The sequence below is a fragment of the Mus caroli genome, unplaced genomic scaffold (genome assembly GCF_978045245.1).
Source record: "Mus caroli unplaced genomic scaffold, Mus_caroli_1 scaffold_14, whole genome shotgun sequence".
NCBI lineage: Eukaryota > Metazoa > Chordata > Mammalia > Rodentia > Muridae > Mus > Mus caroli.
This window is the reverse complement of record NW_028227269.1, coordinates 82176444-82199870: the sequence shown is the minus strand read 5'-3', so window position 1 is coordinate 82199870 and position 23427 is coordinate 82176444. Positions and strand designations below refer to the sequence as shown.

The 23427-nt window shown below is 37.1% G+C and overlaps 1 protein-coding gene across 5 annotated transcripts in view; it reads right to left on the bottom strand.

The window, feature by feature from the left end:
- Positions 1-1354: 1354 nt before the first annotated feature.
- Rbm25 (RNA binding motif protein 25) overlaps positions 1355-23427 on the bottom strand; it is a 50114-nt gene continuing 28041 nt past the window's right edge. For all 5 annotated transcript variants that reach the window (XM_021178592.3, XM_021178594.3, XM_029484413.2 and 2 more), the window contains 11 exons: positions 23138-23221; positions 19530-19810; positions 15429-15645; positions 15228-15317; positions 11780-11853; positions 10865-11015; positions 9093-9417; positions 8433-8707; positions 7565-7663; positions 5596-5643; positions 1355-2003 (listed from right to left, as the gene is read on the bottom strand). In XM_021178592.3, coding sequence (XP_021034251.1) covers positions 1911-2003; positions 5596-5643; positions 7565-7663; positions 8433-8707; positions 9093-9417; positions 10865-11015; positions 11780-11853; positions 15228-15317; positions 15429-15645; positions 19530-19810; positions 23138-23221 — 1737 coding nt within the window. In that variant the 3' untranslated portion in view covers positions 1355-1910. The remainder of the gene's footprint in view (positions 2004-5595; positions 5644-7564; positions 7664-8432; positions 8708-9092; positions 9418-10864; positions 11016-11779; positions 11854-15227; positions 15318-15428; positions 15646-19529; positions 19811-23137; positions 23222-23427) is intronic.

The window sequence follows — 23427 nt, the reverse complement described above, 5'->3', positions numbered from 1 at the left end:
GAAGCAGAGGCAGGCGGTTCTCTGAGTTCCAGGCCAGCCTGGTCTACAAAGTGAGTTCCAGGACAGTCAGGGCTACACAGAGAAACCCTGTCTCAAACAAACAAACAAACAAACAAACAAAAGTTCGATGTGTTTGAAAGACAGAGAAACAAACTGTCTAAACAAGGTTGTGATGTGGTAGTTGAAGGAATCTGAAAAAAATAATAATAAATTTATAATTAAGTATAATTTTCTGGAATGACTGCAAAATCATAAATTTAAAATATAATCAACACTATGTAGAGATATCTGTATAGTAGCCTCATCTAAAATAAGGTAGTCACTTTGATCTTCTGATGCCATAAAAATTCATCTAAAAACTCATCTTTTCAGGTTGTTTTCTAGTATATGCACTACACAATTATAACATAATGCCATTTATTTACAAGACTCAAAGAAAGCATCTCCAAGATCAAATATATACATTTTTAATAACTGAAATATTTACATAATGAAACCATGTCAAGGTTGAACATTAAAAACAGTGTTTTGGACGTCCTCTCAAATGTTAAAAAAAAAAAGACAAAACAAAAAACAAAAACCCTAGTAACTCAAGCTCACAGTTTCATTATTCTAACAACCCGATCTTTATCTTTTTAGTAAGCAAACATGGCAGCAGCCACACCGAATTTCTTGACGGAGCTGTTTAGAACTTGGTACTTTTCGAATAAATTTTGCCCCTAGTGATCTTCTGAATTACTAATAAAGTCCAAGAGTTTCTTGTCATCAATATAGTTCAGGCTTGATGAGCAGTAATAAAATGCTGTGAGCAGGAAACTGTCTTGAGTGTGTCTTGGATGATGGATTTTGGGAAGAAAGATGTGGTGACTGACTATTGTGTTTTGTCAAAGCTCTTTTGTAAACTTACCTTATTCACTTACGTACTGGTGCGGGGAATAGAGCCCAGGCCCTCGTTCATGCTAAGTAAGCATGAGCTCTCTCGCTGAGGTCATCCCCGTCATTTTAAAAACAAAGTGAGCTCCTCCCCCACCTTACACTTCTGGAATTGTTTTATTAAAGTGAATACACCAAAATTAAATGAAGACAAGTTGAAACTGTATTGAGCAAAATGCTCCAGAATTCTAGACTCTGCTTCAATTCTGAGCCACCAGGTTGAGAGAGGGGTAAAATTATGATGTATCATCCTAGTCACAGAAGAACAAAACTGGTCAGCAGGGTGTTGCTCACCGCAGAATACCAGTCTCTGGGAAATACACCGTAATTATCCTAGCTATTTGGGTTGGCACAATTATCACTTTTTCCTTTATGTGTGTATTGATGATTACGAAATGTTTAAGGGAACCCACCAAAAAAATTTTAAAAAAGACTTTTATACATACATTCACATAAACACATTAATACAGAGGTACATTAGGAAGGAGCTGTCTGCTAGGTTTTGCACTCTAATTTTAAACTCCATGCCGTTACAAGGGCTTGCCATTTCTGATCAGGAAAGTGGGAATGAGGCTGTAAGGGTATGACTAGTATTCAACTTATTCATGTTGGCGCCTATACAATACAGTTTTAATAGTAAGTAGAATTCTGCAAAAGAATTGGGGAGCCATTTTAATATTTACAAGGAACAAATCAGCAGAACAAGATGCTATCAGATAGGCTGTGTACAGTAGCTGCAGCTTATAAAACACACCAGTAGCCTGTGCCTGGTGAGCATAAAGAGGACCAAGGACACAGATGGCTTTACACCCGAGTGAGTACACAGAGCATCAACAAATTAGAGGACAAAAGAATTCACATTTTCTACATTAAAAAATTACAGATCTCACAAATGTCTTTGAAGACACAGAAAATTCAAAGTCCTTTGAAGGGTGTGAAAGAAGAAGTCTGAAATGTAACTCTGAATGTAAAAAGTTTTACTTCACAAGGCCAATTTTCTTGGCTTCTGTTTCATATATCAATAATCTCCACATTTTGACTATAAAAACTTCTGCTTCTTCATCTAGTACCTAGAAGATAAAAGACAGGAACACATGTAAAGATAATTATTGGTATATTAAAACAACAGTAACATACGAAAACATCCACCAAATACAATGAACATAATGACTTAAAAGAACAACTGTCCAGTATGAAAAAATTTTAAACACAACATTTACGGTACAAAGAAAGAAAATGATTCAGCCAAATTCAATGACTTACTAAATACTAATTTCAATATACTTCTGTTTTTTTACTGATGTGACTTTGAAACACACGGCACAGGCATGACATACACTTCAATGACAGTGAAGATGAACAGGAGCTCCTGCTTCCACCTTATAGGCAGGACTGTGCCACAAATCCTGACTCCACATTATTTAAATACAACTTTTTCTTTATTTTGATGTTAGTTTTATAAACATTATGTTTATACCTATTTAGCCAAACTACTTTATACGTAAAGCAAAAGCTTACTATACTGAATTTAGAGGACACAGAAAGTGGTGGCTTGGGCTGATGAGATGGCTCAGCAGTTAAGAGCACTGACTACACTTCCAAAGGTCCTGAGTTCAAATCGCAGCAATCTCATGGTGGCTCACAGCCATCCATAACAAGATCTGACGCCTTCTTCTGGGGTGTCTGAAGAGAGCTACGGTGTACTAACATATAATAAATCTTTGAAGAAGAAGGAAAAAAAAAAGAAAGATGTTTACAAGAAAGTGGTGGCTCATGCCTGTATACCCAGACCCAGTACTTGAGAGGCTGAGCCAGGCAGATCTTTTTGAGGCCAGCCTGGTCTATGGTATGTTTCAGGACAGCCAGAGAAACTCTCAAAAAACTAAAACAAACAAACCAGAAGATATTTATGAAAAAATTAAATATACAACTACATTTTTAAAAGATGTATTTATGTTATGCATATAAGTACACTGTGGCTATCTTCAGACACATCAGAAGAGAGCATCAGATCCCATTACCATCCCAGATGGTTGTGAGCCACCATGTGATTGAATGCTGAAAATTTAACTCAGGACCTTTGGAAGAGCAGTCAGTGCTCTTAATGTCTCAGCCATCTCTCCAGCCCAAAAACTATGTGCCCCAATATAGACACTTTATTTAGTCCAAACCAGACTTAGCTATCATCTTACCTTAACAGTCAACAAATGCTGATCGTGTGATAGTGAATTAAGCATTACATGAGAATTGACTACAGTATCTAGAGGCAGTAAACAGTACTGAGTGAACACTACTGTCACAAGTACAAAGACACTGAACAAATTTATCTTTCTCTCCCGTCAAATGAATAAACTAGATTATTTTCCTATCATGATTGAGTATTAAGTACTCTTAACCAATGAGCTTTTGGAATGCTGATGTATGTGTACCTGTTGTATATTTGTGTGTGTGTGTGGTGTGTGCATGTGTGTGTTCATGAAGGACAGAAGTCAACATGAGTTAGTTGTCATCCAACGTGCTGTCTACCTTGCTTTTCCAGACAAGGTCTCTTTCTAGGACAGAGATGGAGATGGGGACACATACAGATTAGAAAAGGGTAGGTAGCAAGCTCCAATATCTATCTGCCTTCCTCCACTTCCCTAATGCTGGGACTGGAAGAGCATACCACCACACTCAGCATTTTCAGTAGGTTTGGGGCATAGAACTCATGCTTAAGCAGTAAGCACTTAGAGAACGCTATTATATGAACAAGGACTTTAATTTTTATAGGTTTTCTCTGGGGCTCCCTGGTCTAAACAAAGGGTATACCTCTGCTTAAGCACACGTCTACTACGTCGGTTGCAAAGCGTCATATTTGACCATAGAAGTTAATCCACACATACCCCATGCCTATGAAAGCTTTTTATAAAAAGCAATTTTTAAAAATTACCTATGTTTATTTCTTTGGGGTAAGAACACATATGCTGGGGCTGGAGAGATGCCTCAGCAGTTAAGAGCACTGACTGCTCTTCCAGAGGTCCTGAGTTCAATTCCTAGCAACCACATGGTGGCTCACAACCCTCTATAATGGGATCCATTATAATAACACATTCTAATGTGTCTGACAACAGTTACAGTGTACTCATCTACATTAAATGAGTAATTAAGAGAAAAAAGAAAACATATGTCACAGTATTGACAGCTAGCCCCAGTATTTTTCTCCACTCCATGTCTCAATGCTCTTCAGAATTTCCAAGGCTATGATACATACTGGTTATCATTTGGACTAACAAACTAATTTTGTGTTATGTTTTTTTTTTTTTCTCCCTGAGACAGGGTCTCACTTAGTAGAACATATACCTGTCTCTGCCTCTGATTCCTAAATCCTGGGACAAAGGTGTGCAATTCCATGCCCATTTCTACTGTTTTTTCTGTTAATAGCCTTTTTCCAGTTGCTTAACTCCAACTAATCCCAAACAACTTCATGGCTTACCAGTCCTAATTCACTCCAATGACCAATTCTACTCAAATTTCTTTTCTTCATAACTATCCTTGTGTTTCATATAATAATTTTCTTATTTAAAATGCAAACTCCTTCTCTCCCTCTGCTTATGAAATCACAATGTTAAATAAAGGTAATCACACAGGGCTGGCGAGATGGCTCAGTGGTTAAGAGCGCTGAATACTCTTCCGAAGGTCCCGAGTTCAAATCCCAGCAACCACATGGTGGCTCACAACGATCCGTAATGAAATCTGATGCCCTCTTCTGGAGTTATCAAAGGACAGCTACAGTGTACTTACATATAATAAATTTAAAAAAAAAAAAAAGTAATCACACAGACAATATAAAAATCAAATACAATTAGGAATTTGATTTTTTAGCACGGTTGCCCCCCAAATACTTTTGCAATGTGATTGTCTCAGAGGAATCCCTATGATGTATTCCCTTCAATGACTCACAACCAGTGGATGCTACACTCCTCCCCATTGACAGCACACTCCTTAATAGCAAGCACAGTATGGTTTCAGTATGTGTGTCCACTTCCCAGTTTTGTATAGGCCCACTGCATTTATCAGTACTTAGTGTTACCAAGCATGTAATAGAAATATATGCTTTAATCTTTATAAATAAAGGGGGGGAGGGAGATCAAAATGGTTTAAGGAAAGAAATCAAGATCAACTTTTAAATGTTTCACATCTCCAGAAACAATTGGGGCATATGCTTGCAATCCCAGGAGGATAAGTCTAGAGATCTGCTTTGAGCTCTAGGCTCTTAGTCTGGACTAAGACTAAGACCTATCTTAAAACATCAAATCAATTGATACTTGGTAATTATAAATCTTTTTTTTTTTTTTTTAAAGATTTATTTATTTATGTAAGTACACTGTAGCTGTCTTCAGACACCCCAGAAGAGGGCATCATATCTCATTACAGATGGTTGTGAGCCACCATGTGGTTGCTGGGATTTGAACTCAGGACCTCTGGAAGAGCAGACAGTGCTCTTAACCACTGAGCCATCTCTCCAGCCCCGAAAATTATAAATCTTACTGCTGATATCTTTATGATGAATATGGTAACATCATATTCAAATTTTAATTCAGATCAATGACACCAGGAAATGCATTACATTTTTAAAGAAATTGTTCACATAAATATTAAAGTAATAATGTTCTTCTAACTTACCATGGCAACATCATCTAAAATGCTCTGTGGAGAACTATGTGCCATAACCTAAAAAGAAACAAATAAGCTGTTATAAAGAAATAAAACACAGATACAAAACCTCTAAATGGTAGGGATATATTTCTTGTACCTAGGGGTGTCTGCTCTACTTTGAGATAAGACTTTACTGTGTAGCTTTGGCAGGCTTGGAACTTGAGAAATTTGTCTGCCTCACTAATGTAAGGCAAGTAGCACCAAGCCTGGTTCTATTAGCTTTTTATCCCCAGACCTTGATCACTAAAGGCAAATCAATCATTTCTTCCATGTTGCATTTTTTATTTTCTTTTTAAATTGATTTTTCTGGGGCTGGAGATATAGCTCAGCAGTTAAGAGCACTAACGGCTCTTCCAAAGGTCCTGAGTTCAATTCCTAACAACCACATGGTGGCTCACAACCATCTGTAATGGGCTCCAACACGCCCTTCTTGTACATCTGAGGAGACCAACAGTGTACCCACCATACATGAAATAAATGAATAAACCTATTTTACTCTGTGGGTTTCACTGCATAGCTCTGGCTGTTCTGTAACTCATTCTGTAGAGCAGAGTGGCCTTGATCCACTGGCCTTTGCCTGAGTGCTGGGAAAGAGGTGTGTGAGACACCATGCCTGGTTATAAAAGTTGCTTCTCACCCAACCTCCTCATGCTATGTAACCTAGGGTGACCTCAAACATCTGATCCTTTCCCTCAGACTCCCAAGTGCTAAGATTACTGAATCTGTGGAACTTGGGTTCTACTCTGTAGCACTGGCTGTTCTGAAACTCTTTCTATAGACCACAGTAGCCTTGAACTCATCGAGATCTTCCTGTCTCAGCCTCCCCAGAACTAGATTTAAAGATGTTAAAGGGCTAGAAATAAAGCCCAGCATGGCTACCTATGTCTTAATGCTATAATCATATAAACGAAGAAGTCAGTCAGTATTTGTTCTCCAAAATGGAAAAATGGCACATTTATACCATTACAGGCACTCCTGTTTTTTTTTTTTTTTAAAGATTTATTTATTATATGTAAGTACACTGTAGCTGTCTTCAGACACTCCAGAAGAGGGCGCCAGATCTCGTTGCGGATGGTTGTGAGCCACCATGTGGTTGCTGGGATTTGAACTCTGGACCTTCGGAAGAGCAGTCGGGTGCTCTTACCCACTGAGCCATCTCACCAGCCCCCACTTCTGTTTTTCAAAGTGGAAGAATGGCAATAAGGATATGGTGATCTCACTATAGGAACCATCTTTTTATATTAATAAAAAGAAACTCTGTTTTGAAAACACACTACAGTATACACATTTTGTTAAATGCTGTACTGGTGCATGTCATTAAATGTTCCAGCACTAAGGAAATGGATGCAAGTTCAAGGTCAGCCTGGGCCATAGGAAACTGTCTCCAAAAAAAAAAAAAAAAAAAACCAAAACAAACAGCCTGTAGGACTTAAAATGTCCTTACACATTGTACAATAATGGCCAAGACACAAACTTTTCATAAGCTTAAATTTTTCATGTATAAATGGAATAAGGATAATATTAGTGACTTGTATACCCTAAGACTGCTACAAGGTTAAAATTAGAAAAACTGCCATAAAACACAAACATTGTGTCTGCCAAGAACTCAAATCAGTACGTGCTAAACACTTTTAATAACAGGACTCCCAGAGATAGGTGACTACCAATGAAACCGACTAATTTCCATCTCTGCAAAATTCAAACCTTAGACAGGAAAGGGCATTTGCAATAGAAAAAGAGAGAAAACATAAGTGATGACACCCTTTCTGTCCTCCCTATGAATCAAAGCTGTTTTATGATAGGTCTAAGATTGAGATGGGAAGCTGACTTCAAATATCAGGTCACTTAATTAAAATTGAATTATTAAGTACTTGGACTTTTTACTTTAGGAGAAGTGTCTGAAATTTTGTGTAGATGCAGGCAGAAAAAGACCAACCTTAGAACAAACAAAATCAACTAATGTAGCTTCTTCTTCACCTATGTATTCGATGATTTTCTTATTGATCCATGGCCGGATTCTTCGTTCCATCAGTATCTGCAAAACAAAGCCTAGTTGAAGAACTAATGAATGAATTGAACTTTTCTATTATACTTATACAAAATCCATTCAAGAGTCAAGTGTCGGGGCACAGACTTTCAATCCAGCACTCAAGAAAGACAGAGACCAGCAGATCTCTGTGAGCTCCAGTCCAGTTACATTTCGAGAAACAGAATTACCAAGATACAGAATTCTATGCCTATGATATACCCAGAAAACTATACTCTACCAAAGAGCCATTTGAATTTCCATGGTTTTGCTACTCTATTTACTACATAAAGAAAGATGAACCAACCAAGATATCCATCAACAGATGAATGGATAATAAAAATAAGGTACATATTTAAAAACTGTATAAAGAAAAATAAAATCATGAAACTTGCAGGAAAATGAATGAACTTAGCAATGTAACATTAAGTGTGGTCACACAAATTCAGAAAAAAAAAAAAATCACATTTTCTTTTCCATATGTCACTTAGCTTATTGTGTGTGTAAAGACTATTAAGTTGTACAGTGCAGGGAACATTTAACAAGAAAAGATTTTAAAAGGCAGTATTAGATAATGAAGGACAGAATGCAGGAAAAAGAATATGTACATTGTGAAAGAGTATCTAAAGCCAATAATTTTTCAAATCTCAACTGCATAGTGTTTTTTATTATTCTGTGTGTGATGAATAAGCACATCTTATTTGCTATTGCTAAAAATCAAACAAGGCTGTATGTTACACTGAAAACCCAGACATTTGACAGGCAGTAAGCTACTCACAGAATCCACAATAGACCAATCCAAAGGATAAGCAAAGAGCTCAGGTTTGGCTGTGGGAATTTTCTCAATGAGACTCTTAATGTGTTTGCGCTTTTCTTCGGTGTTTACAGTGCCTTTGGTGGCATTTTTATCATCTTCGCCATAATCCAGGGGAACAAGTTTCCTTTTTCGGGGCACATCATCACTGTCTTCATCCTCGAATTTGTTAAAGACACTATCTACAGGTAGTTTCTTTCTCTTCACTGAATTAGGTTGGCCAGGACTATTGGAAGCACCTATAGTTAAAAACACTATCTTAGTATGAAAACATCATTTTCAAATGCTAAATCTGACAACCCACCATCCCTCAAAAGGTGCAAACATATTTCCACAATTCTCTGACAAAGATCCCAACTGTTTAAAAAAAAAAAAGTAGTAACTCTCTACTCACAAGTGCTAGAAAATTTAACTTTTCACTTCTTCTCAGAACTGGAGGCAGCTGGAGATATAGGAGCACTAGTAGAACTATGAAAACAATCGTGAGCTAGAAAGGCATTGTTGAATACTTTGCTATCTATCTACCATGGAACTAGGTATGTATACGTATTCTTTTGTCCTTACAATGGAACTTATTGGGTGGGACATGGGAGGAAAGGAAAAGAAAGGGCAATGCTGACATACCCAATTTAAGGCTTAGTCCTATTTTTGGCCTATGCTCCTCAGGCTGCTGCTGATCTGGTGAGTTTTCATGAGGAATAATAATACCGCAAGGAGACTCATCCCCAGGAGTGTTGGGGGTCGCGTTGCCACTGGCAGAGGACACAGATGGGGCAGAGCTGATGGGTCTCAAAGTTGGCTTGAGACAAGGCTTTTGCTCTGGTTCTTCCTCCTCTTCCACAGGCTCCTCTCGTTTTTCTTCTTTTTCTTGCTTTTCTTCTTCTTCTTCCTCTGATTCTGGTTCTTGCTTTATTTGAGGTTGCCTGCGCCTCTCAGCCTCTTGTTCCATCTGCAACCAAAAAACACTACTTGGTTAACTTTAGAAAAGACTGTAATTCTACTGTAATTCTTCCCTTTGCTTTGTATATTTTGGGTTTTTGTTTTGTCTTGTTTTGTTTGTTTCTTTTTGAGACAGGGTCTCTCTGTGTAGCCCTTGGTGTCCTGGAATTTACTCTGAAGACCAGGCTGGCTCTGAACTCAGGGATTCACCTACCTCTGCCTCCTGAATGCTAGGATTAAATTAATGGCATTCCACGTCACTGCTGAGCTTGCTACTTATGTAAATAGTTGACTAAATTGACCAGTGGGATCAATCCTACCTCCTCAACTCTAAATAAAATGAAGAACTAAGCACTAGGAATAAGGGAGGTGGTTCAAAGAAGCATTGGTTGCTCCGCCAAAGGACTTGAATCCACACAGCTACAGCTGACTCTAACTCATATCCCAAGGGATTCAACACCCAGTCAGCAATAACAAAAAAGAACACGAAAAGACATGGCTTATTTTTGTTGAGGCATGTATCATATAAAAACATGAAAACTTCATAGAAGACAGAAGTACTGAAATGACAGTTATTAAATGCAAAAATAAGAGCACTGTACACTCTATTCTGTTATACATGACAAGCTATTGGGTTGAATAGACAGCTCAGTGATAAAGAGCATTTGCGACTCTTGAAGAGAACCGAGGTTCAGTTCCCAGACCATCTGTCTCCCAGTTTCAGAAGATCTGACCTTTGAGGGCCAAGAACAACTGTGTTACATATATTTACAAGTAAGCAAACTCATAACCATAAAAAAAATAATAAAAAGAAATAACAATTTTTTAAAAATGACATTAGAAAATGAAAACATCTTTTAATAAGGAAATATTTCAAACGACAGTTACTACAAATCAGGTATCATTGTAAATACAGCTTTCTGTCTAAATTATATGAAATGATGGTCACCAATAATGACAGACTTATTTGATGATGGGAGGTATGGATTCAAGGTGCTGGGAAATACCTCAGTTGGTTAAATGACAGCTATGCAAACCTGAGGACATACATTTGATTTCTAATACCTACTACACTCAACAGAGCAAATGTTCAAGTAATGACAACTGGAGCAATGTAGTGACAGGCAAATCCCTAGCCAGATTCTGTCTCAAGTAAACCACAGTGAACTGCTTCTATGGACTACACTAATACCTGAGACTTACTTCCGGCTTGTACATATGTACCACCACTAAAGTATTCCCTGAACAAACATATACAAAGTTCTGAGCTCATTTAAGACTGATAATTTCTGTACTAAACTTAACAAATACTAACGATCTTCCAAATAACAGCATTATCAAGTCCAAAAGCGCATATGGTATAATTCCTTTATCTACAAACTAAAATATATCATAGGTGACTGATAGATGATAAAGTAAATTAAAACTAAACAATTTCAGATGTTAAAATAACTCACCCTCTGGAGCTCTGCATCTGGATCTGGATGCCCTTCTGCCAGTAAGCGCTGCCTGATTTCCTCAAGCTCTTCCTTCTCTCTCTTCCTGTCTCGTTCATCAGCTTCCATTTCTTTTTCCCTATCACGCAATCGTTTCTGAAGAGCACTACCCCTGTAAAGTTAATAGGATGCATTTAATGGTCAGATCATTGCTTAGAACACAAACTGTCCACGATACAGAATTTCCTCAACACTAGAAATCAAGTAAGTGAATGCTAAGACTCAGGTAAACATCCAGGACAGTGTGCTGTTGACATTAATGTGTTACAAGTAAGCACAGAGGTGTTATTTTATTCTGAAAAATCACACTATGTGTCTAAAAGCCCAAAGATAACTTTCAAGGGGAAGACAGTTGTTTTGTGTCTATTCCAAACTGAAGACTCAACACCTAATTTGTATTTTTTTCAGATGTAAAGTATGAAAGACTATACACAAATTGCTAATTGGCTTTCGGGGATAAAGGTATAACTCAGACAATACAGAATGAATGCTTAACATTGTTTGAGGTTGACTGTCCTACCAAAACAACTGACTATGATGTGCATGACTTTAATCCCTGCAGTCAAGAGACAACAGCAAGCCTGAACTATACACTGAAACAGATCATCCAGTACAATAAAGATAAAGTGACTCAATTCCTAAGTTTACATGTCCTTATCAATATGGGGATGGTAGGTGCAAATCAGATGGAACACTTATGAAAACACTGAAGACAAATTCCTGAGCAATCTAAATAGTTAAAAGGTGTGACTGCCTATAAAATGACACTCTATCATGGGCTCCCCTCTAAAGACACTTGAAACTACTGATTCGAATAGCTAAACACACCAGATAGTCTCACATTCACAAACAGCCCATCTGTGCATGCTTACTTACCTGTAGTACTTCGGGTCATCTCTATCATCATCATAATCCTCTAGGAATTCTTTTAGTCGCTTAGCCTCTTTAGCCTTTGCAAAAATGAAGGACAACATATATAAACCTCAGGCAAGAGTCAGATTACTTCCTTCCCCTTTCTTAAGAAAATACTTTTCTCCATATTCATAGAACATACAATACTTCTCATTACTTAATATATGAATCGGGCATCAGATAAAACTTTTAAACAGCCAGGCACAGTGGCGCACGCCTTTGATCCCAGTACTCGGGAGGCAGAGGCAGGCAAATTTCTGAGTTCGAGGCCAGCCTGGTCTACAAAGTGAGTTCCAGGACAGCCAGGGATATACAGAGAAACCCTGTCTCAAAAAACCAAAACAAAAAAACCCCACAAAACTTTTAAACAAGTCAGCTTTAGGACATAACTGAGACATGAAAAACACATATACAATATGCTGAACAAAAACTCCTTAATAAATTCCCAAAATACATTCTTTCAATAAAAATGACATACATTAGGAAATAAAACAATGTTACCTTATTAAATAGTAGACAAAAGCGATTAATTTTCATTTGAGATTGTGTTAAATTTAAGTAATATACAGGATTTTAGATTTAAATCATGTTTATATATTATAAAGGTAAAGCTGCCATTTGTGAAAAACATCTTCTCTATCCAGAACTTTATCTACTTTACATTAATAGTTAGTAAACCTGGAAGCTAATCTAATAGTTAGATCAACCTGGTATATTTTAAAGCTCTGTATATTTTTTTATGGCCTATATCTAAACACTTTAAATCCTATCCATATGTAAAGCAGATAATAGTTACTGACTTACAACCTTTTAACACTTTTCAGCTCGCTCAATATAAAGACTTGTCACAGACATCCAAAGGAACCATCTATCTATTCCTCAGTAATTGCTCACAAAAGCACGACAAATATTCTCATGCAATACTTCCAAAACAGTGTGAATGTAACTCTAACATATCGTAGAGTCACCTACTTCTTTACACTAACTGCCTTATAAGCTTGTAGTGTTCATGTTTCAAAATTATGATCAATCACTTTTCTATGGCCCATCCTAAGGCACTAAGCCTGGATATGATAAGGACTCAAATAAATGAAAGGTTTGTTGAGTATTCTATGTATCAATGTTAATATCAAAGTATAGGTATACAGGTCAGGCTATGTACACACTAACCCCGATGCATTTATTACTCTGGGAAACTTTAACTTGTAATGAACATATCAGTTACTTAAACATGAGAAAATGCTTATGTAACTGGAATTTCCAAAAGATCACAATTATTTTTGTAACTACTTCTTACTGGACAAAGGAGGTGAATGTCTTTAATCCTAGTACTTCGGAGTTCAAAGCTAGCCTGGTCTACAGAATGACTTCTAGAAAGCCAGAGCACTACAGAGAAACCCTGCCTCCATATGTAGAAAGGTTTCAGATTAGCTCACAGGAACCACAACATTGTCTAACTCTAAACTTAATTCTCTAGTATTCTCTTCCCATTTTCTCATGAAGGAAAAAAATTAAACTACAAAATAAATGCTTTCACCCTACATTAATTTATTCAAATAAAATCATTTTAAACAATTCTATTGAGAAGGATCTATGATTCAGAGAACACATACTTTCTTGTTATATGTACTAGATAATGTACCCTCTATTTATTTCTAAACATTCCTAATGTTTCACTTTGTTCTCATCTTGAAGAAGTGTTTTGAATGGATAATCTAGAAACTAAAGACAAAATAAAATTTGCATTCTCACAAAGACACAACACACTTTATTTCTGTTTTCTTGAGACAGGGTCTCTCTATGTCAGGCTGGCCTGGAACTCAGAGCTGTACCTGCTTTTTCTGCTGGGACTGCTGGGATTAAAGGCAGGAGTCACACACAGCACTCTACAGAAGACAAGGAACATACTTTTTTTTTTTTTTTGGTTTTTCGAGACAGGGTTTCTCTGTGTAGCCCTGGTTGTCCTGGCACTCACTTTGTAGACCAGGCTGACCTTGAACTCAGAAATCTGCTTGCCTCTGCCTCTGACTGCTGGGATTAAAGGCATTCGCCACCACGCCTGGCTTGGAGCATACTATTGAAGCAATTTTTATCACTATACTTAAAAACTGTGCCAACTGGTTCACGCTAACAGTTATCAGTATATAAATGAAACACAAATATAATTTTGTGACTTTATGAAGAGAATACCGTAGCATAAAAAAACTGCATGATAAGAGTTAAATATACTACTGCTTACAACAAAACTGTCAAGAACTGGGGAAAAGAAAATGTCTCAGCAGTACAGAGCTGCTCTTCCAGAGGACCCAGGTTCACTTCCTAGCTCCTATATGGCAGTTCACAACTGTCTCTAATTCCAGTTCCAGAGGATCTGCCTCCCACACACACAAATAAATGCAGTCGAAGCCAGGTGGCATACGCCTTTAATCCCAGCACTTGGAAGACAGAGGCAGGCAGATTTCTGAGTTCGAGGCCAGCCTGGCCTACAAAGTGAGTTCCAGGACAGTCAGGGCTACACAGAAAAACCAAAACCAAAACAACAAACAACAACAACAACAAAAACCCCACCAACAACAAAAAACAAAAACAAAATAAATGCAGTCAATACACCAAGCATATAAAGTAAAAATGAATAAATCTTAAAAACAAAAACAAAACAAGGCCTAATGGTGGGTGGATGCCTTGAATCTCACTGGGTCGTATAGACAAGAAGATCCTTATGAGCTCAAGCTATGCCTGGTCTACCGAGTTCCAGGAGTTACACACACAAAAAAAAACCCTGTCTCAAAAGACCCAAAGACTGAAAAATAAAAATACAATTGCTCCCCACAAAAGAACGACTTTCAACAAACCACACAACTACACTGCCTAATTCAACAAATTTCCATAGCTATTTTAAAGAAAAACTTTATGGCATTTTATTTACTTGTGTTACAGATATCACAAGTCAAGATACAACTTGAGGGTGTCATTTTCTCTCTCTCAGATTGGTTGGCTCAACTCACCTGCAGGAAACTCACCTGGCTCAACAAGTTTTCAGAATCTTAACCAAATGATGTCACGTTCATTCTAAGTTAACTTACTAGGGTGGATTTGTTCCACGCATACATTCATTAGTGGGCAGCAAGTATTTGAAAAGTAGGAAGAAATATATACTGAGTCTATCTCCAAATTATATGGAATAAGCAATCCAGGCCATTGCTAGGAGTTCAAGACTAGCCTGATATACATTGGTGATTCCAAAACAGTCTGAGCTAAGTAGAGAGTCCACCTCAAAACAAACAAACAAACAAACACAAAACCAAAACCAATTACCTGAGAAACTGACAAATTTCATTTGTAAGGATTTGTTTGACAGTAAATCTGAATGTTTCTGAATTGACAATACACTTTTTTAAACCTAAAATCTCACCATTTCTCTTCTTCTTTCTTCTTCTCTTTCTGCCTCCTTCTCATATTCCCTAGTTTTCTTTCGTTCTCTGATTTCCCAATTCTTAAGGCGCTAAAAAAAAGTTTCAGAAATTTAAACTTTAACAAAGGATTCTGTAAAACATGCCTCACCATCCTAAGTAAACTAACTATGCTTTTCAGAAAGAGCATTTCCTCAGTTTACCTCTTGATAAGCAGCCTCTTTCTCTCGCAGTTTTCGTTCAAGTTTTCTTCGTTCATATGCATCTTCTTCATCCTCTTCTCTGTCTCTTTTCTTGTCTTTCTCTCTTTCCCGTTCCCGTTCTCTCTCCCGTTCTCTCTCTCGCTCTCGTTCTCGTTCCCGTTCTCGTTCTCTCTCTCTTTCCCGCTCCCGTTCCCTTTCACGATCTCTGCTTTTTTCTCTATGGAAATAGAACATTAAATATATCATATATTTTATAGCATTCTATCATTTTTCTTTAGGAATCACAGGAAACTATAACATGTATGATAAATCAATAAGCAAAGAGTCAAAACTTAGTGTTAATTTATCTATACTCAAGGGGATATAGACTAGGGAGTCAAAAGTAAAGTTCAAATAAGGCATTTTTTCTAAAATGAATAGGGCCCTGCATTTTTATCCCAATGTAGGAATTAAACAAAAAGCCACAGACTTTGATTCTAACTAAACCATCCTAAGTAAGCTAACTATGCTTTTCAGAAAGAGCATTTCCTCAGTTTACCTCTTGATAAGCAGCCTCTAAAGTTCTAAATTGCATTCTGAAGTCAATGCTAGCAATTATACACATTACAAAAAATAAAACATAAAACCGAATGTAAGATTACATAAAAGACTGGAAAATTACTAACTGTGCCTAATCATAGACTGAAATACACAATTTTGTGCAAAAAAATATTGCCAGGCATGGTGGTAAACAATTCTAATCCCAAATGTTTGGGAAGCAATGGCAAGCTGACCTCTGTGCATTTGAGATCATCCTGGTCTTCTACAGTCTATAGAGAGGTCCTGCCTTTAAAAAAAAAAGGATGAGAGCATACTGCTCTTTCCCAAATGAAATATAAAAGACTAATAAAACATGTTAAAAAGACATTCTAAGAGCCGGGTGTGGTGGCGCACGCCTTTAATCCCAGCACTTGGGAGGCAGAGGCAGGCGGATTTCTAAATTCAAGGCCAGCCTGGTCTACAGAGTGAGTTCCAGGACAGCCAGGGCTACACAGAGAAACCCTGTCTCGAAAAACCAAAAGACATTCTGAGGTGACTTGAGAAAATAGCTTATCAGCACTGCCTGCTCTTCCAGAGGACCCAGGTTCAAGTCTCCTTACCTACATGGCAGCCCACAGCTGTCTATTAACTCCAATTCCATAGGATATTGAACCCTTACCCTTATATATGCAGGAAGAAAAAAAAAAATCAACACATAAAAATAAATAAATCTTTAGAGAGACAAAGGACAATCTATAACCAGGCATGAGTGGAGTGGTGCATGTCTTCCAGTTCAGTATTTGAGAGGGAAAATTTCAAGGCTATCTATCTATACACACAGGCACACGCACGCAGAGAGAGACAGACAGACACAGACAAAGAGAGAACAACGAGCAACAGCCTGGGAAACATAAGATTGCCACAGAAATTTTTGTTGTTGTTTGAAAAAGGTTACTTTACCTCACTATATACGAAGGAATGATTGTGGAAAAAAGAGAAATTTGGCATGCTATGTGTGTCAACAGCACTCAAAATTTCTGATACCAGCAATTTGTTCTTGACTTGTTATGCTCTTAGAAACTTTGCACTTCTAGGAAACACACACTAGATAATCCTTATAAATAAGAAATTTAAAAACAAAGAAATTAGAGGTAGCTCAACAAGAGCTACTACTGAGACTGAGGGAGTTCAAGGCCCACCTAGACTACGTAAAACCCAGACACCCCTCTTCCCCAAACACACATAAACAAGTTGAATATTTAATTTAGAGTAAAACAACACTACAAGTACTAGAGATTGTTCTGCAGTTAAGGATACTTACTCCTTGCAGAAGACCAGAGTTTCGTTACTGATACATCAGACCACCTACCACTGCCTATAATTTCAGATCCAGGGAATCCACCCCTTCTAGTCTCTAAGGGTACTCTATTTGCATGCATATAGACAAACAAATAAACAATTAAAAATAAATATTTAAGGAAAAAAATGCACGGGGCTGGAGAGATAGCTTGGTGGTTAAGAGCACCAACTTCTCTTCTAGAGGTCCTGAGTTCAATTCCCAGCAACCACATGGTGGCTCACAACTGTCTGTATTGGTGTCTGATACCATCTCCTGGTGTGTCTGAAGAGAGCAATGTGGTGTACTTAAATGCAATAAATAAATAAAAGAAAGGAAAATAAACCACAAATACACACAATGATAAATAAATCCATGCAGGTATATGGAGACAACATGCTAGGATATACATTTGTATTTGTTCATGTGTTGAGACAGGGTCTCAACTTGCTATGCTAGACACCAGGGTTCAAACTCATAGATGTTTCTGCCCCCAAAGTGCTGGGACTAAAGGTGTGCACCATCAGGCATGGCTTTGAAGGATAATTTTTAAAAAGGAATTGTTTGATTTCATAGAATGCCAAGTTCTCACCAAGGACTGTATCAGAAAGCGAGAAAGAGGGGAGATAATATATAGTAAGTATGTAATTCCATCAACATGGTGCAGGTATAATGATGGTTGCTTTTTTGTCAACATGACACAAATCTAGACATATCTAGGAATATTGAGAAAATGCCTCCATCAGATTACCAAATCTGCATACAGGGATTGTCATGACTAAAGACTAATGTGAGAGCCTGGCTTGGTGGCACACGCCTTTGATCCCAGCTCGAGGAGGGGCGAGGGGGGGGCACCACGGACCACAGCGCAGAGGCAGGCAGATTTCTGAGTTCCAGGCCAGCCTGGTCTACAGAGAAACCCTGTCTCAAAAAAATAAAAAACAAAAAACAAACAAACAAACAAACAAACAAAGACTGATGTGAGAGGACCCATCTCACTGTGGGATGGAAAGCACCATCCCTATATAAGACATTTGGCCAGTTTCTGCCTTACCAGACTACTGCTCTGGCTTCCTTGTATACAAAACTGTTATACAAAACACTACACTGAACTAAATTTGTTCATCCCCCAGATAGTTGTGTTTTATCTCATCAAGCTACATTTCAAGAAGTCCTGTATTTTCAAAGTTTTTATTGAATTTTCAACCACTCTTTCTTATTTTTGCTTATTATTACAAATAAATTACCACAAAATTTACAATAATATCTTCAAAAAAAGGTAAAATTACTACAAGTCAAGTCAAACAGATCGGCTCAGGGACACAGACAAACATATCCTTTGAAAAATACTGGTAGAATGTCTCAATGCAAATAGAAAAATAGCCTACCACTTTAAGGAAATAATGAAAACTGCCTGCCTTAATAAAACTGAAGGAGCAACTGGTTCCAGGCTCACACAAACTAGCCTCTGATAGAAAGTAACTACAGAAAAGGAATCACATTGTTTTTCTCACCACCTGAATCACCCCACCTCCTTCTACCCTCAGGACTAAAAATTAAAACCAGACATTTTTTTTGTTTTTGTTTTTCAACACAATGTTTCCACTAGGCTGTCTTGCAACTCAAGATTCCCCTGCTGGCTCTTGTGTACTGGGATTAAAGGTGTGTGCCACTATGCCCAGCACATTATTATTTTATTTACATGACTGATTTGCCTGCACGTGTGTATGTGCTCCAAGTATTAGATCTCCTGGAACTACAGTAGTGAGTCATTATATTGGTCCTGGATATTGATCCTACAAGATTTCATGCAAGTGCTCTTAACTACTAATGTCTCTCTCCAGTCCTATTATTGCTTTACAGATGAGGTCATTGTATATCTGGTTATCCTGGAACTTACTACCTAACCACTGGTTGTGAAATTATCCCTTTGCCTCAGCTCCATTTGTGGTGGTGGTGGTGGTGGCAAGAGCCTTTATTCCCAGCACTTAGAGGCAGAGAAAGGCATTATCTCTGTGGGAATGAGGCCAGACTGGTCTACAGAGGTACTAGGACAACCAAGGCTACATAGAAAGATCTTGTCTCAAAAAACAAAAACAAATATAAAATTGTTACTTTCATCAATAATGTTATTGTATGTACAATGTAACCTACAGAAAACTTTATCATTCCAATGCAAATAGTTCCAGAGGAAACCTTTTAATTTAATTACACTATCAGAAACAACTGTTTGTATGGAGTTTTACCTTGATCGACTCCGATCCTTGTTTCGGTCTGAGCTCCGTTCTCGATCTCGGTCCCGGTCTCTCTCTCGATCTCGGTCTCTCTCTTTTGTGCGGTCACGATCCCTATCCCGTTCTCGTTCCCGCTCCCGTTCTTTTTCCTTTTCTCGTTCACGTTCTCTTTCCCTTTCTCGTTCCCGTTCTCGCCTTTCTCGTTCCCTTTCACGTTCCCTCTCTCTTTCTCTCCGTTCTTTCTCAATTTCCTGTCTTTCTTTTTCTTTTTTGCCTTTCTCTTCTTCCAGTTTCTAGAAACCAACAAAAGTACTTTTAGAGTTAATTCTGTGCCTCCAGTATACAGACTTTCCCCGGCGCAATGCCCAATAATGCTTAGAAAAGCATCAAACCACCAGGATTTGAGGCTTTCTTTTTTTTTTTTTTTAAACAAATTAAAGAGAAACAATCACAAAGCTAAATTTCGTGCAAAACCAAATACTCTACACAAACCAGGAATCTCCAACCTTAGGTGGGGAAATCTGTTAGGAGAGGCAAGCTACTGACTAATATCCAAAAATAACCATCAACAATGTACTGATTCCTAGGAATTTCTAGAAAGACATTCAATTAAACTAAAGCTTAATTCTGCCCATTGTAAGTGTCTGTAAGTCAGTGGGAACAGTGAAAGTATTTATGATCCTAGACTTCTCACTATTGAAGGTGACTAGATGAGGGTTTTAAAGTAGAGGTGGAAGACAAGTCAAGATAACACACTCTTCTGCCCTCCAGGTTGCCCACCCTCCAAAAGAAACAGAAGCTGAATTTAGCCAAGATCTTTTGTTTTAAACTATGGAAATACTTATTCCTACCATTATAAGATGGATACTCCACCAAATACAGAAACTATGAAAACCACTCACTTCAAACAATGCATACATAATTAGTTATTTTAATTTACAATAGTTAAAGTAAAAGCAAAGTTATGCCCACCATTATGCCTGTAAAACAATAAAAGATATAATTACAGTGATAAATCCACCCTTGCAAGGATCTTGTATTAACTTACAGATGTTGTGCTAGGACATGGATCGCCAACACTGGATTAACCTTGCCTACAAGCTATGTTTCTGGGAGGAAGAGCAAGTACACGGTTCACAAGTAAACAGTTAGGCCAGTGTGTATCCTGAAAGATTACCAGTGTACCACAAGGTTTCTATACAAACTAACATGGGGAAAAAAGAAAGCACAACAAAAACCCAAACAAGTAAAACAAAAACAAAACACATTTATCCCTGTGAAGTTCTGTGTTTAATTTCACTGAAATTTAAACTGCAACAATAAAATGTGCATTTTTCTTTTTCTCAGTAACGTAAAGCATTTAAAACTTTAAAAAGCAGTCTTACCTGTTAAGATACTTTTTTTCTTGCTCACGGACCAAAGAACTGAGAGAGGATTATGAAAGAAAAGCTAGTGTGTAAGGCATCAATATATTCAGCTGCTGACCTAAGGTAGCATACAGGCAAAGCCAATACTGAATACATTGAAATTAGAAAGGAAAGATAGGAGACATGGAGAGCCAGAAACTGAAAGCTATTACAGGGGGAAAATCTAATTTCTGACACATTGCTAATGGAATTTAAAGTTTATATTTTAAAATGAATCTACACTACATAAAACTTACCTCAATATCATACACTTAAGAAATGTATTTCGGAGATAATATATACTTACAGATTTTTAATTTCTTTTGTACAAGTCAACTTTTTACTCCTGTTGTTTAATATGCTGCCTTTTCTCTGATGTAATGCAATTGCTTTCAGAACTCATTTTAAGTTTACTTTTTCTATGTACACAAAAGCTGAGAAAATCTAGTCCATACTAAATGCTAAGGAGTTATTTATATATGCAATATGTGTGTGCATATAAGCAGATATAGCATATATGCACATATTTTAAGAAAGATTAAAGAAATGAAATGATTCCTTAAACAATTAACAAAGTTATGAAGAGAAAGGAAAGAATTTTTTTTAAAAAAAAAATCAAAAATCTTACCTTATTCTCTCTTCAGACTCATCCGTGCTGTAAATGGACGCCCCCTGCCACGCTGATACCCTGACAGTCTGTGGTTATTTAATAATCTCATACCAAAACATGCAAAGGTTCACTGAGCTCATTTTTTATTGCTAAGAATTCAAAATATCCCCTTAACCACACCACCCAAAGAGAACTGGTTTTTATTTTTTTGTTTTGATTTCTTTTATTTCTAAATCACATTTTGGAAATTCAGAACATTGCCATCAGTAAAATAATACTAAGGCAGTGTATTGCCTGTCAAACCCCTAAAATGCTGAAGTAGTAGCTTGTGAATTACAATTTTTTACCAACCTGATTTCCTCATAATTCACCAACAACATGACAGGGATTAAAACAAATAAATAAAAACAGAAGGCGGGTAAACCACACACACAACTGTATACCATTTGTAAGCTTACTCGGCCTTTAACTGGAATAGTGAACATATGTAAGATTATTCTACTATGACTTGCCACAGACCACCATTGTAACTCTCAAAACTGTGGGAGTTACATTTGTGCTTTTAGACACATCTACTTCCTGAAAAAGCACTCTATGTGACCTATTATTGGGTATCTGGACATTAAGTGTTCAACAGCACTGATAATCAGCATTAATGGTAACTTGGGATTTTGAAAGCAGTAAGAAAAAAATAAGATTCAAATACAGAGAAAGCGAACACTTAACACCACTGAGTTATGTTATGCACTTCTCAGTCTAGTCAGAACCAAGGATATCTTATTACCTCTAACATCAAAATACATCATGCACTTTGCATTTCACCATCCAAAAGCATCACCTTCAATACCAGCGAACATTCACAGATGCACTGTCATTGAGAGAAGCTTTAAATAGGCAAAACTCATGAGTGGGATTTACTATAGACAAATACCCATTTCCAAGCCAGTTACCCCTTTGCATATTTTTCTGAGGGGGCATCCATAAATATAATAAAAAACAGAAGCTCATACTTACATCCTATTCCTTGTTACTTTCCAAGCTGAGAGTTTCATCTTGCATTAGTCACCATATGATCTCTATCATAATGGTGGGGGTCAATGAATAGATTAGCTTTATGGGAATTTACAGTTCTTCCATGCATCTATAATTTGGTAAGTCTGGTAATCACTGGCCTACTTTTAAAAATCTCCCCCACTCAAACTTAATCCACACAAATATAAATCTTAAATTTTAATCTCAGCTCTTTAAAAAAGATTTTCCTAGGATTAAAGACCTGCCCACAAGATAAACTGAACTATATGTATGTTATCCTGCTGCCCCCTGAATAGTTTAATCTGACCTCGATGTTCATGTTGAAATCTATATTAACTTTTGTTATATTAAAGTGAGATGCTTGCAGCAGTCAGTGACTGAGAACAATTAGCAATGGCCACTTTTAAATATGGTATTAGTCTTCTGTTCTTTTGTTTCTACCTTAGTATCAATTAAGCCTATTAAAGGCAATAATAAATTATACTCTAATGTAAAGTTGATTTTCTTGTCTTTTTGCTTTGGATTCTGTAAAAAGTCTAGATTGGTATCAAGTGAAAAAACAAGAATACTACCTTGTGTGTATCTCTGAATTTGCTGATCTCTCGGGATATCAAATCTCTTTTGTCTTCTTCCATTTCAATAGCATTTATATCCTCCTAAAATTAAGGGAACAGAAAGGAATAGATTTACATACATTAATAGAAAAATGACAAAATTTGGTATTTAATACAAGTATTACAAATACATCTAAGCAAAAACCACCAACTTGGAAGTAAAATCTAATGTTGTAAAGTTATGATAATAATAATAGTAATAGTAATAATAATGATAAAAATCACATATCTGGCAGTTAGTGCACACA